Source organism: Babylonia areolata, chromosome 12 (genome assembly GCF_041734735.1).
Source record: "Babylonia areolata isolate BAREFJ2019XMU chromosome 12, ASM4173473v1, whole genome shotgun sequence".
Taxonomy (NCBI): Eukaryota; Metazoa; Mollusca; class Gastropoda; order Neogastropoda; family Buccinidae; genus Babylonia; species Babylonia areolata.
In genome coordinates, this window is record NC_134887.1 from 21570701 (window position 1) to 21585242 (window position 14542).

Here is a 14542-nt window from a genome sequence, read left to right on the forward strand (position 1 = left end):
CTGTGTCAACTTTTGATTCTGTTGTGATGTGTGTGTTGTGTGTGTATGTGTGTGCATGCGTGTGTTGTGTGTGTGTGTGTGTGCGAGGGAGAGAGCGTCTATGTGTATGTTTGTTTCATTAATAAAGATTCACAAAACGTCCTCTGTGCTTTGAACATTTTCTTTAATTACAAAAATTATGGAGACTTTAGAAATGCACTATCAGTATTCTTCACATGCACTACCCAAACATTGCTTCACAACACAAATACAAATTGCAAGGCGCCAAAGCACAGTGAAGATCCCTCACCCAGAAAGGAAAACATTTCATGACATACTGACTGTAGTTTGTGTACATCCATCTTCAACATAGCACGGGTATTTCAACAACAACAAACAATTCTTAAGGTATTTTTTATTCTTGTTTGAATTTCGCCTATCAAAACAAGGAAAGTATAGAAATTCAAATATATAATAACGGCCACAAGGAAAACAAAAGAAAGAAAAAGAGATACGATGTGTATCTCCACATGGAGCAGTAACATCAATTAACAATTCTAAATATCGATTGGACGACAAATCAGAACGCGACTGAACATAAAGGCCTTAACTGCAGTGAAATAGATTATGATAAAACACCGGATATTCATATGAGTAGACTGAAATGCACAGAAAGAACAGCCCTAGATCTTTGCTAAACTGAGCACAGGTACCGTTGTTGGCTCATAGATGTCCTTTGATGTCTTTTGTTTCTAATCCCCCGCCCCTCCGTTTTTTCCCCGCGAAACACCTAGCTTTCTAACTGCTACCACGTGATAATTAGTTTTGGCTCACATTGTACTTTAAAGCCAATATGCAAGCCTACTTACTATTGTTACGTGTGTATTTTCTTGAGCATTGAGTTTGCTTGCCCCTTTAAATGTTGAACTGAATATTTGAAATTCAAATTAAAAACTCGTTTAAAAACACAAACAGAGAAGAAAAGAAAAATGAGACAAGCCCTGAGGTCGGTCATGGTATTAGAATCCATTAGATTTCACCACTTCTTCTGTAGTTTTGGGGAATTCGGTCTGCCGTCTTTCATATTTAGCGTTTCAAATGGACGGATCAATCACAAAAAATAGTTAACACAGATACGCACAAGTCACAGTAACAGTGACATACATTTGTGAACGCAGTGCGATCCTAGAACCCTTTTTCGATGCAAAAATCATGCACACAAATACATTGTTTCATATCATGGGTTATTTTACATCGATGCACTGTGTAGACGATTAGCTCAGCGAATGAGGAATCAGATATTAATTGTCTCACAGTAGTACGATTTACGTTTAAACAGATAAATATCCATGAATTTACAATACTTATGCAGATACCAAGGTATGTACAGAATACATTCTCCGGACGAAATCTGTATGGACACATCTAGACAAAACAAAATATCTGTTATTCAGATCACTGTTTACAGCAATAGCCATAATGCAGACTTCCCATGACAATGTGCAAAGATAAAAGGTAATCCACTGACGCTGCAGAGAGATAAAGACAGTGGGGGCATGCAGTTCAAAAGAGTATCCCTACAGATATGTACAGTGATGACAGATGATGTTGACAGGACTCCCACAGACAGATACAGTAACGACAGATGAAGACAGATGGTGCTGACAGGACTCCCACAGACAGGCACAGTGATGACAGATGGTGCTGACAGGACTCCCACAGACAGGCACAGTGACGACAGATGGTGCTGACAGGACTCCCACAGACAGGCACAGTGACGACAGATGGTGCTGACAGGACTCCCACAGACAGGCACAGTGACGACAGATGGTGCTGACAGGACTCCCACAGACAGGCACAGTGATGACAGATGGTGTTGACAGGACTCCCACAGACAGGCACAGTGGTGACAGATGGTGCTGACAGGACTCCCACAGACTGTGGTGCTGACAGTGATGACAGACGAAGACAGGTGGTGCTGACAGTGATGACAGACGAAGACAGGTGGTGTTGACAGTGATGACAGACGAAGACAGGTGGTGTTGACAGTGATGACAGGACTCCCACAGACTGTGGTGCTGACAGTGATGACAGACGAAGACAGCTGGTGCTGACAGTGATGACAGACGAAGACAGGTGGTGCTGACAGTGATGACAGACGAAGACAGGTGGTGTTGACAGTGATGACAGACGAAGACAGGTGGTGTTGACAGTGATGACAGACGAAGACAGCTGGTGTTGACAGTGATGACAGACGAAGACAGCTGGTGATGACAGAAGAAGACAGGTGGTGCTGACAGTGATGACAGACGAAGACAGGTGGTGCTGACAGTGATGACAGATGAAGACAGGTGGTGATGACAGACGAAGACAGGTGGTGCTGACAGTGATGACAGACGAAGACAGGTGGTGTTGACAGTGATGACAGACGAAGACAGGTGGTGCTGACAGTGATGACAGACGAAGACAGGTGGTGTTGACAGTGATGACAGACGAAGACAGGTGGTGTTGACAGTGATGACAGAAGAAGACAGGTGGTGCTGACAGTGATGACAGACGAAGACAGCTGGTGCTGACAGTGATGACAGACGAAGACAGGTGGTGCTGACAGTGATGACAGACGTTCAGTCAGTGTTAAGGATGAGGGCCACGCCTTGCAGCACCCAGTGACTCCTGTGCACAGTGGTGGTCAGGTCGGCCTCGAACACCAGACCCACGCCCATGGCGTTACGGCGCTGGGACGTCACGTACACCGGTGTGCGGAACGTGTTCTGAAACATACACCTTTCTTTCAGGCTGTATACCGAGAGCGCGCGCGCGCACGCAGGCACTCACACACATATACATTCTCTCTCTCACACACAGAGAAATAAACACAGACACGCACGAACACATGCTTACAAGCATAAACACGCGAGCGAGTGCACATACGCTCACACACATACACGCACACAGACATGCACAAGCACACACACAGACGCACACACACACTCACACAAAGACGCTCAAACATAAATACGCACGCACATACACATGCACGCACACACCCATACACATAAGTACACACACAGACGCACGCTCTCTCTAGCCTGGGCCAGTTTATACAGGGGTCATATTCTGGACAAGGCCACTTTATATAGGGGCCTGCAATGGACGAAGCAGAGTCCAGCCTGCTACACCGGCAAAAAAAAGTCATGAAGATAACGACAAACTGTAATTGGATCATGAGCGTAATTCCGAATGGAGAGAAAGATTAGATGAACAGGAGTTGAATGCAAAATCAGCGCAAACAGTTGAAGGAGGGAGAGACTGAGACGATCTGCGACTGCGCCGAGAAACCTGGTTGGGAAATCCGTTTGAGATCAGTGCGGTTTGATTAACCACAGTCGCAACTGGTTTGCAACACAGAAGCTACAAGTGACCTCTGAAGGTGAACTGGACTGAACGAGATGTGAAGTGAGCATTGGTGGAGGAAAAGAGCGTACCTGCAGCTTGAGCCGGTGGGCCTCAATGGGGATGATCTTGAGGACGGGCAGTTCCTGGATTAGCTGTTTGGGGTTCTGCCGCACCAGACAGTCGTTCTCTTCGTCCCAGCCCGCTCCCTCCAGGTACAGCCCGCAGACGAACGTGCCTGTCAGTACATGGCCAGCCAGGCGTCACAGTACGCACGATATGGACTCTTCTCGCCTTTTTGTCTCCCAAAATTTATTGTGGTTTTGATTACTAATAAAAGGCTCATGTAAATACACAGCCACGTGGAATATCATGCCCTTTCTGTATTGTCTTCTGCCTTGTTTCAAATGATAACAACAACTCTGGTGTGCATGTTGTGTCTGCTGCCGCTTTTTCTACAGACTCCATACTACGATCACTTTGAGTGATATTGATAATACTTTTCGTTTTCCATGTTCTACGTAACCAGAAAAATCCAAAGCTTGGCTTTCGTTTCAATGACCAATTAACAAGAATACAATATTTCGAACTCGTACATTCAAAGAAATTTCTTCGGTCAAGGCCATTCTCTCAAGTAATGAACACTAGAAGGTTTACCACACACGTGGGAAGGTGGTAAAATGGTTAAGATGCTTATCTGCCAATACAGTGTCCATGAGGGTTTGAGTTCGATTCCCGGTCTCGCCCTCTCTCCCAAGTTTGACTGGATAATCAGACTGAGCATCTAGTGAATCAGATGAGATGATGAACCGGGGTCCCGTGTGCAGCACATGGCGCACTGCCAACGAACCCATAGGAACATTAAGTGTTGTCCAAATTCTGCTACCTAAGAGGTACAGAGTTACATGCATGCACTCAAGGCCTGACTAGCGCGTTGGGTTATGCAGCGTATATGGATTTTGTCCTTGAGAAAAAGAAACTGAAACATCACACAGAAAGACACCCTGACACCCACCCACCCCCTACAAACACACACACACACACACACACACACACACACAGAGAAAAAATACAAAACGGACATCCCCCAGACCCTGTCTCCCGTCTGTCCCTGACCTTGGGAGGCGACCTCAGTGACGTCATCGGGGCTGGCGAATCTGGTGACGGCGGTGTAGAGGGTGGACTTGTCGAGGGGCCAGCCGTTCATGCGGCAGGTGGCCTGCACGAGGGCCGTCAGGTAGGACTCCGGGATGTGCAGACCCGACAGCCACATCACCGGGGGCTCCGTGTTGTTCACCTGTGGACACCACAACAGCGTCCAGCACTTCCTGTCAGGTACTTCGTCTCGGTTGATGTTGCTGTCGTCGTCGTTGTTGTTGTTGCTGTTGTTGTCGTCGTCGTTTTGTGTGTTTATGTGTGTGAGAGAGTGTGTATGTGTCTATTTGTGTGTGTGTCTGTGCGTGTGTATGTGTGTGTGTGTCCATGAATCTCCCCCTGACACATTTCTGTCCATCAAAACTATGACCAACCATCTACCTGTCATCCATTTAATCGAACAATTAGTCCGGCACGGCTTTTCGCAACACCAAGTATCATGGCACTATATCAGTTATACAGATGGTACGTGTAAGTGTGTGTGTGTGTGTGGGGGGGGGGGGCATAAATCAATTAACTGATCAATCATGTCAATCATTTGAACGCGTTCCTCTCCGAAACCAGCCCTAAAATACGCATGCCTCGCACAGATCCAACTGCGTTTGTGACCAACCTCGGCCGTCTGATCTGCTGCTGTCGATAGCAAGAGTAGAAACGTGTGCAAGTTTTCATGGTGCTACTTCAAGCCTTTCCAAACTACCAATAAATCCAAGACCCTATACCCAACAACTTGACGTTAAAAGCCTACGTCAATGGGGCATTAAAACTCGCAATCGGACCAATCGCCAAGCTTTAATTCCTATCCTCACATACCCCCCCCCCCCCCCCACACACACACACACATCCCTCCCACCCCCCACCAACCCCCCTCCCGCCCCTATCTCTTCCTCAGTCCCATGTATCCATCCCACTCTTCTCCACAGCAGAATGAAACCCATCCTTATTCACAGCAATCTACAGCCACACTGACCCAGGAGTCGTACTGCTTGTAGCGCTTCTCGAAGTGGATCATCCAGTTGCCCAGGGACTTGAGGGTGGCTGGAGCCAGACGTCGCCAGATGGTGGGGATGACACCGTTGAACAGACAGCGGGAAACGTCGTCCAGCTCCGAACTCATCCCCACCTCGCCCGCCAGTGCCTGACCAACACCACACACACACACACACACACACGCACGCACGCACGCACACTATTTTTAATGCTGTTTCATTTACCCATCCGTCGGTAACCCAACTCGTCAGTCCCACATAACATGGCTTGCATCGTGTTGGACGTGACGTGTTGTTGCAAACCGGTGCCGTATTGTACTACACTGTCTTTACCACTGCGTAGTTTTTGTTTGGTTTGTCTGGTCTTTTGTTTTTTTTCCTAGAATCTAAACAACAAAATCGTTGGCATGGACTCTTTAGTATGCATCGTGTGCTTGACACACACTAGAATTTGGGTTGTTTTATTCGAAAGATCATTGCAAAAACAAAACAAACAAAAAGAAAACAACAACAAAACCAGTGGAGACACAGTAGAAATATCTAATGATTTTGTTGGTGGTGGTGATTGTTTACAAAGTACTGCGTGTGAAGTCCAAGGAGAATGGAAAGCAAAGGCCCCAAAGAAATAAACACAATTCTGCACTGCATTGCTAAACCTGTGTGTATGTTTAGTATGATCAACAGCGACCAGCTGGTCACATGGACAGCATACCACTGTCAGGCTGGTTACAAAATTCCAACGAACATGAACACATATGCCGCCAACGCAAACAGTTCTCTGCGCTCGCCTCAACAAGGTGATATCCTTCTTTGATTCAAAACAAACATGCACCTGTCAACTACACTTTTATTAGCCTAGTGTCGTACACAGTCATTCTGGCCTGGTCCTGTGCTGAACGAGAGAGAGAGACGTGGCTCCTGGGGATAGAACAGAAGTGGCACCTGGTGTGCTTTCTTTAGCATCTGAGGAAGCCTGACCAAATCTTCATGCAGGGGCTGGATCCCTTCCAGTGTGGGAGAATCAGTGACGGCACCCTGAGCCTGATGGTCGGCCCGGCAGACAGCAGAGCAAAACCTGGTAGACCTGGCTTTTCAGTTTCAGTTTCTCAAGGAGGCGTCAGTGCGTTCGGTCAGAACCATATACGCAACAGCACATCTGTTAGGCACATGCCTGACCAGCAGCATAACCCAACGCGCTTAGTCAGGCCTCGAGTGCATGCATATAAGTGTACCTATCAGTGGATTTATCTACAAAAAACTGCCAGAGGACAACACTCTCGTTGCCATGGGTTCTTTTCCAGTGCGCCATGTGGGTGCTGCATACGGAGTCTCAGTATACTGTCTCATCGCTCAGTTCGATTTTCCAGTCAAACTTGGGAGAAAGGGCGTGAGCGTTATTCGAACCCAGACCCTCGCAGACTCTGTACAGGCAGACGAGCGTCTTAATCATTCTGCCACCTTCCTCCTTAATCGTTGGCTATGGAATGGCTATTCAGTGCTGACGGCAGGGAGGCGCGCTGATTGGTGTGGATGGGTCTGGAAACGGCGTCTGAGTCGCAAAATTTGTCCAACAGAGCAAACCGATAGGCCTAGTTTTACATTGTACATGACACCAAAAGTGTATGCTTAGACACAGAGGCAAAAAGAAGCTGCACACAGCTGAGGACTCACTCGTTTCAGCGTGGTCAGGGAACGCTGCATACGTAAGATCAGGAAGTCGAACCGCTCCAGTTCCTGCAGCAGGACTACCGTGGTGGGTGAGATGTCCACGCCCAACTTCTTGCGGATCTTGTCCAGCTCGAATACCGCAGGAAGCTTGCCCAGCACGTCTGAGGCAATCTGACACACACACACACACACACACACACACATACACGCACGCACGCACACACGCACATGCACACCCGCGCGCGCGCACATACACGTACACGCGCACACACACATCACGATCTCGCATAGATATATGCATGTACACTCGCGCGCACGCACATACACGCAAATACCACCAACACTCCTCTCCACAAAACACGCACACACATACACACGGAGGGGATTCAGTTGTTTTTGATTTGTTTGTTTTGTCAGTGGGTCAGTTGGGCTGATTTGCTTAAGTCTGTGAATGGGTGCAGGGTTTTGTTCATTTAACAAGCCGATTCATGTAATCGGTCCTTCTACCAATGACGGCTGTTTGGCTGGTTGTCGGGTTGCTGTGAGTGGCCCCCACACCCACCTTGTCAATGAAGTCATCCCTGCTGATGCCCCCTCCAGAGTCCCCAGTCTGGGGCTGCAGCTCCACCAGATGGCTCCACATGTCGCGGGCAGCCTGAGTGTAGTAGCCGATCTCCGCGTTGGGGTGAAGGCCGAACACGTCGGGCGTGTTGGCCAGGGGTAGGCTCTCGATGTACTCTGGAGACACACGCACAGTGCATGGCACTCACCACCAGTCACCAAACTGCAGACTCTGTGTGTGTGTGTGTGTGTGTGTGTGTGTGGTTGCGTTTGGATGATTTATACTGACTGCCGATCGTGCCGCATGATTGCAGGCACAGTTCAAAGTATTGATCAGGGGAACACGAAGTTATCTGCATTTCATGATGTGATGTAGGCTTCTGAAAGAAGATAGGGGGACTAGACGGGACAGGTTTTTTGTTTTGTTTTTTGTCTTTCTGATCCGGTCATTGCCTTAGCCAATTAAGGCACACTTTTGCAAAACTGATTATTCATATTTTACACGTTCACCCCAACGATACGATTAATCGGTGAACGAGAAAAAATAGAATAGAATAAACTGTATGTCGCAAAACCGATGCTGTTACTGTTATTAGCAAAAGTAGTGTTAGTAGCGGTCATCTTGCATCATACAGTCCATACATAGGCCTATGCTGGTGTGTTCAGTTACTACATCCCTGTCGACAGACGTGAACACATTTTCACTCGTTAACGCCTCCGTAATAATTCCCCTGTCCTCAGCCCTCCCACACTCCCACACCACCACACCTTTTTATAAATTCGTTTCAGCGAGTATTCGTGCAAGTGTATAAAAGAAAACTCCATACTTTTTGGGTGCTGAGACTGGCTACTCACACTGGCATCAAGCGCCAAGAGTAACAGTTTGAAGATGGGTGCGGTGTCTGACGTGGAGAAAAAAGTTGATTCAGTTAAATAACGGAAAAAAATGTTTATTTCATTGAACACCATAGACCATGCCCCCCCTCCCCCTCCCACCACTCTCCTAACAGTGCACAAGCACAAATAACACACCAGACAGACCGTACCCATATAGATGTCTTTCGGGTGGGCCAGGTCCATTTCAGCGTCATCTGGGATGAAGTAGTCGGTGTTGTCGTCGTGGTAGAAGTGAAAGGGCTGGAAAGTGTCGAAGATGAAGTCGCCCATGTACTCGTCCATGTAGGTGTTGAGGATTCGTCGGTCAAAGTTGTCAATTGCCCGGCCCCCGTACATTACCTGTGTGGAGTGTGTCTACACCTTCAGGATGAAGATACTTCACGTGGGGCTGCCAAAACTCAGTCAACCAAGATGTTTTTGGTTGTTGTTTTTTATATAACAGAGGAGTTGATTAACAGGTGCACTGGACCAGGATGAAATGGGTTAGACTGGACTGGACTGATGGCGGTTTGAGTTTTGTTTACTTTGTTGTTTGTTTGTTTTCGTATCAAGATGTTCCCCCAACAGAATGCCAACTCAAGTGAATTGTTCTGTTCGGTTACACCATACGAATTATTTCACACCGGTTTTACAAGATTCTACCATCGTGTCATTGTGGTTCCGATTTTACTGATTTCCTTTCTGGGTGATCTCTCTCTCTCTCTCTCTCTCTCTCTCTTTCCCTCTTTCTCTCTCTCTCATGAAAACAGCACTGGGATACTCCGTGAAGGCATAGCAGACACAAACGGCTGAAACAGACTCAAACTGTAAACTCCGCACATAAAGTTTTCTGTGCTGTGTCTTGATAAAGACTAACCAGGCAGCAGTTATGTTAATGATTATTACGACGACGACTTTAACTATGACAACGATAATGAGTAAGAATGATAACGCCTTCGCTGATGGCGATCCTGATGATTATGGCAATGGCAAAGGCGAAGTCTGAGACGAAATGACACTTTACCACCGTTCACCTCCTGTTGACGATATGCAGACAAAATCCACCAACATGACACACACACACACACACACATACATACACACACAGGGCTGACCTCGCCGATGAGGTACTTGAGGCTGCTCCAGGGGATGACCTCGTCCCCTTGCTCTATGGCCTTGGTCAGGTAGGTGTTGAGGACCTGCATGCATACCCGGAAGTCGGACTCGTTGAAGTCGTAGCTGACGTTCCAGCCGATCTTGCCGTACTTGCGCCGCTCCTGAACCACAGCGTGGAAGAAGGCGAGGACGAAGACGATGGAGGGAAAGGCGTTGTGGCTGCAGTCGGTGAGGGCGGTCGGGGGGACCTTCAGGTAGGTGCTGCGCAGGTTCAGCTTCAGCCCGTTGGGCGGCTCCGTCACCACCTGCACCAAGTCTACGGTCAGAACTGCGCTGCGTGCTTGGTTCGTGGGGTAATGCTTCTTTCTTCCTCTCACTGGCGGTCTCGTCAGCTGGTTTATTCACTCTCTCTCGTTCGTGGGTAATGCTTCTTAGTTTCTTTCACTGACTGTCTCGTTAGCTTCTCTCTCTCTCTTCATTATTTATTTACCTTCCTTAAAGGGGCATCAAAATTCTGTTGAAACGTGCGATGTTAGAGAATATCACGACTTTCTTTTCTCTTCTCTCTTCTCTTGGTGTCTTCATCTACAGCTGGGATGTGTGTGTGTGTGTGTGTGTGTGTGTGTGTGTGTGTGTGTGTGTGTGTGTGTGTGTGTGTGTGTGTGTGTGCTGAGGCTAATATCCGTGTTTATCTTGCTAATGTTCCATGATAAAGTGCCACTTTGATTCAGCAATCTTCTAAATACTAATGGTTAAGTTAACAACTGTATTATTATCACACCGACTGTTTTTGCCATGATCATGAGAAATATTTTCATATAATTATTACCGCTATTCTTAGATTAATCTTCTCTATCAGCATTATCACACGTGGAGTGCTAGCCTAGAGGTAAGGCGTCCGCCTTGGAAGCGAGACAATCTGAGCGCGCTGGTTCGAATCACGGCTCAGCCGCCGATATTTTCTCCCTCTCCACTAGACCTTGAGTGGTGGTCTGGACGTTAGTTATTCGGATGAGACGATAAACCGAGGTTGCGGTGCAGCATGCACTTAGCGCACGTAAAAGAACCTACGGCAACAAAAGGGTTGTTCCTGGCAAAATTCTTTAGAAAAATCCACTTCGATAGGAAAAACAAATACAAATTATTTTTATGTTATTATGTACCGACGTCGAAATGAGACAAAGAGGCCACACTCGTGTTTAAATAATGTGTTTCATGTATGTTATGGATGAATCCTTTGTTGAAAAAATTGTTAAGATTGGTATTTTTTCGTATTCTGGAATGTCTACACTGGTCTCTGTTTTTGTTGCAAATGTGTGCAGTGGTTCATGATTTTTGCTGAATTGATACAGACTTAAATCATATTTTGCTTTTGCTTTTTTTGTTTCTTTCTTTCTTTGAGTGTATTTGGTTGTTGTTGATCTTGTTGTTGTTCAAAATTAAGTCGGTGCATGTAATTTATTTGTGAGGAGGAACAATGAAGTTGTTATCAAATATCGCCAAATTCTTTTCCAATTCCCGTGCAAGGCGAGCCCATTTTGATAAAAACAGTTTTCGATTTGATCAAAGCTACACAATTCGTTCCATCGCTGTCAGTTTTTTTATTTTCATCATCATCATCATCATCATCATCATCATCATCATCGTCGTCGTCGTCGTCGTAATAGTAGTAGTAGAATATCAGTAGTATTATCATTTTCTTCTTCCTCTTACAACGATAATATTAATAATATCAATAATATTAATAATTATTATCATTATTATTGATGGTGTTGTTGTTGCTATCAATTATTGATGCTCTCATTATCAATAGCAGTAGTAGTAGCTGTTGTTGTTGTTGTTGTAGTATCGTTATGATCCTAACGGCACCGTGGCCACCCAGGGCGGCATGAGGACCACACTGCACCTTGAGGCATCGCTGCAGGATGCCGATGGGGAAGCTCGGGGTGGGCTCGGTGGTCAGCCACAGCCTGAAGTCCGGGTGGGGCTTGGACAGGCTCTCCAGCTGCTTCTCCAGCTCCATCAGCCAGCGCACGAGGAGGTGACAGTTCTGCAGCATCAGCCACTGGCCCCGCTGGATGGCCACCTCCAGCAGTTGTAGGGCCACCTGTAGGGGCAGAGCAACATTTCAGGACTCTCTGTCGTGCGTGTCGATAAAGAAATACAGAGATTGTATCTCGAGACTTAAGATTCGGTGTAGGCCATCTTCGCTGCATTAAGTTCAGATACAGCATACAGCACTGGTCCACAGTTAAAAATATGCACTTTGTGCAACATAGAGGAAGAGGATGAAATTCACTTTCTGTTCCACTGCCAAAAGCTCAACCAGATAAGGCAAATGTTTATCATTCCAGGTATAAACGCAAACCACCAAGAGTTTTTTGACATCAGTAATATTTTAGGAACAGCCAATGTACAGAATTGAGCAAAATGCATTATGTATGTGTTATGGACGGTGTCATCAGCATTAAAACATCAAAGCGTCAAAAGCGTCTCTTCTTTCACTCTATTCCCCAGCCTCTCTCATACTCTGATTCTATCTCGACACTCCCTCTTTTTGAATCTCAGTTTCACTTCCTCCTTCTGTCTCTTTTTCAATATCTTTCTCCCTCTCTCTGAAGGTCTTTCTCTCCTTCTGTCTCATTCTCAGTCTCTCTCTCCTCATTTTTCAGTCTCTCTCTCTTTCTCTATCTTCATCTCTTTCTCTCTCACACTCTCTCTCCCGCTTAATCGATCTCGCCCCCTCTCCCTTTTTCTGAATCTCAGTTTCTCTCTCTCTCTCTTTCCAAGTCTCTTCCTGTTTTTCTATTTTTGTCCCTCATCCACCCTCACCCCCTCACTCTCCCTCATCCTTATTTTCAGCATCTCCCTCCTCCCTCTCCCTCCCTGTCAGCCGTGCCCCCTGGTGGTGACCTTCTCCTGGCCCTGGCCCATGGAGAGGTACTTGATCTTGGAGTGGGAGAATTCCAGGCGGTCGGCCAGCTTCATGATATCGGAGGCCGGGTCGGAGCCCGGGCTGAGGATGAAGACAACAGGGGTGATGGGGGTGCTCTGGTCGAACACCCAGTCGTAGCTCAGGATGGGCGGCGTCACGTACTTCTCGCCCATCGCCTGCAAGGGCGCAATAGCCGAATGGTTAAAGCGTTGGACTTTCAATCTGAGGGTCACGGGTTCGATTCTCAGTGACAGCGCGTGGTGGGTAAAGGGTGGAGTTTTTTCCCATCTCCCAGGTCTACATATGTGCAGACCAGCTTGTGCCTGAATTCCCTTCGTGTGTATACGCACGCAGAAGATCAAATACGCACGTTAAAGATCCTGTAATCCATATCAGCGTTCGGTGGGTTATGGAAACAAGAACATACCCAGCATGCACCCCCCCACCTCCCCTCGAAAACGGAGTATAGCTGCCTACATGGCGGGGTAAATAAATAAAAAGACCATACACGTAAAATGTTACATGTCTGTTTGAGTGTGTATGTGTGCGTGGCTGAAATCTGATTGAATGACAGAGGAAATGAACGATGAGCGCCCAGTGGCAGCCGTCAGTCGGCTCTACCCAGGTAAGCAGCCTGTTGTGCAAATGACCCCCTGTTTGTAAAGCGCTTAGAGCTTGGTCTCCGACCGAGGATAGGCGCTATATAAGTATTCTTATCAAAGGAAGGAAAGAAAAACACACACACACACACACCGTCGGTAGGATGACAAACTTTGGTTTGTTCTGTGCATGTAATCTCTATGCTTTTTTATATATCATCTTTTTATTAGCAAATTTGTTAACGGTTTCACTTTTTTGAGATAAGAAAATATTCTTTGGTTCTTGTGTCTCGTAACGTATTGTCATGTCCGTGTCATCAATGTCAACATTTTTGTTTGTTGCTTGAAACTTCGAATGCACTTAATGGCGTGTCCGTGTGTGTGTGTGTGTGTGTGTGTGTGTGTGTGTGTGTGGGTGTGTGTGTGTGACTAAGAGTGATGTCAGACGAAAAAAGGAATAGAGAAGGGGATGGTGGTTGAGGGAAGGGGCAAGGGGGGGCGGAAGGTGGGTGGTAGTATAATGAGTTGGATACGAAGAATGTAGCTCAAGTGTGTATGCTGAGTGTGTGCGTGCGTGCATGTATGTGTGTGGTGTGTGCGCGCGCTACCACCTCTCGGTCTCCCCTCTCCCCAACTGCCACGCCCCCCCACCAGTCTCCCCTCTCCCCACTACCAACCGCCCCACCCTGAGTTTCCCCTCTCCCAACCCCCTCCTCAACCCTCTTTCCCCCCTTACCCTACCCTCAGTCCCCCCCCTATCCCCACTACCACCACCTCAGCCCCGCCCCCTTTCCCAACTACCAAATGCTCTCAGTCTCCCTTCTACCCACTAGCACCCCTCCAACCCCCCTCAGGCAAACCCTCTATCAACAACCAACTCCACTAATACACCCCCATTCCCCTCACCGAAGTGACGTAGTTGACGACGGCCCGGTAAATACGGTCCACGCGGAAACAACGGATGAGCATGAGGCGCTGGAAGTCGGATAGGTCCTGGTTGTACTGCATGGGCAGGGGCACACTCTCTGGGGCGTCCAGGTCATACCACTGGGCACACACACACACACACACACACACACACACACACACACACACACACACAGTGACAGTGTGACAGGATTAACAAACGGGTCAGTTCATTCTGCAAGCAACCACACACTCATACTCGTGCATGCACACACAAACACAAAGACACACAGAGAAACACACACTAATATCACTTAAAGTGGAAGACGTTAAACTGAAGACTACTGAAGAAACACACATTCACT

At 47.2% G+C, this 14542-nt stretch overlaps 1 protein-coding gene across 1 annotated transcript in view; it reads right to left on the reverse strand.

The window, feature by feature from the left end:
• Window positions 1-2603: 2603 nt before the first annotated feature.
• Window positions 2604-14542, reverse strand: part of LOC143287862 (dynein axonemal heavy chain 10-like) — a 124285-nt gene continuing 112346 nt past the window's right edge. The window contains exons 72-82 of the mRNA XM_076596099.1: window positions 14178-14318; window positions 12651-12848; window positions 11644-11844; window positions 9737-10042; window positions 8792-8981; window positions 7747-7922; window positions 7188-7355; window positions 5498-5665; window positions 4489-4669; window positions 3465-3610; window positions 2604-2750 (exon numbers count right to left, since the gene is read on the reverse strand). Coding sequence (XP_076452214.1) covers window positions 2604-2750; window positions 3465-3610; window positions 4489-4669; window positions 5498-5665; window positions 7188-7355; window positions 7747-7922; window positions 8792-8981; window positions 9737-10042; window positions 11644-11844; window positions 12651-12848; window positions 14178-14318 — 2022 coding nt within the window. The remainder of the gene's footprint in view (window positions 2751-3464; window positions 3611-4488; window positions 4670-5497; window positions 5666-7187; window positions 7356-7746; window positions 7923-8791; window positions 8982-9736; window positions 10043-11643; window positions 11845-12650; window positions 12849-14177; window positions 14319-14542) is intronic.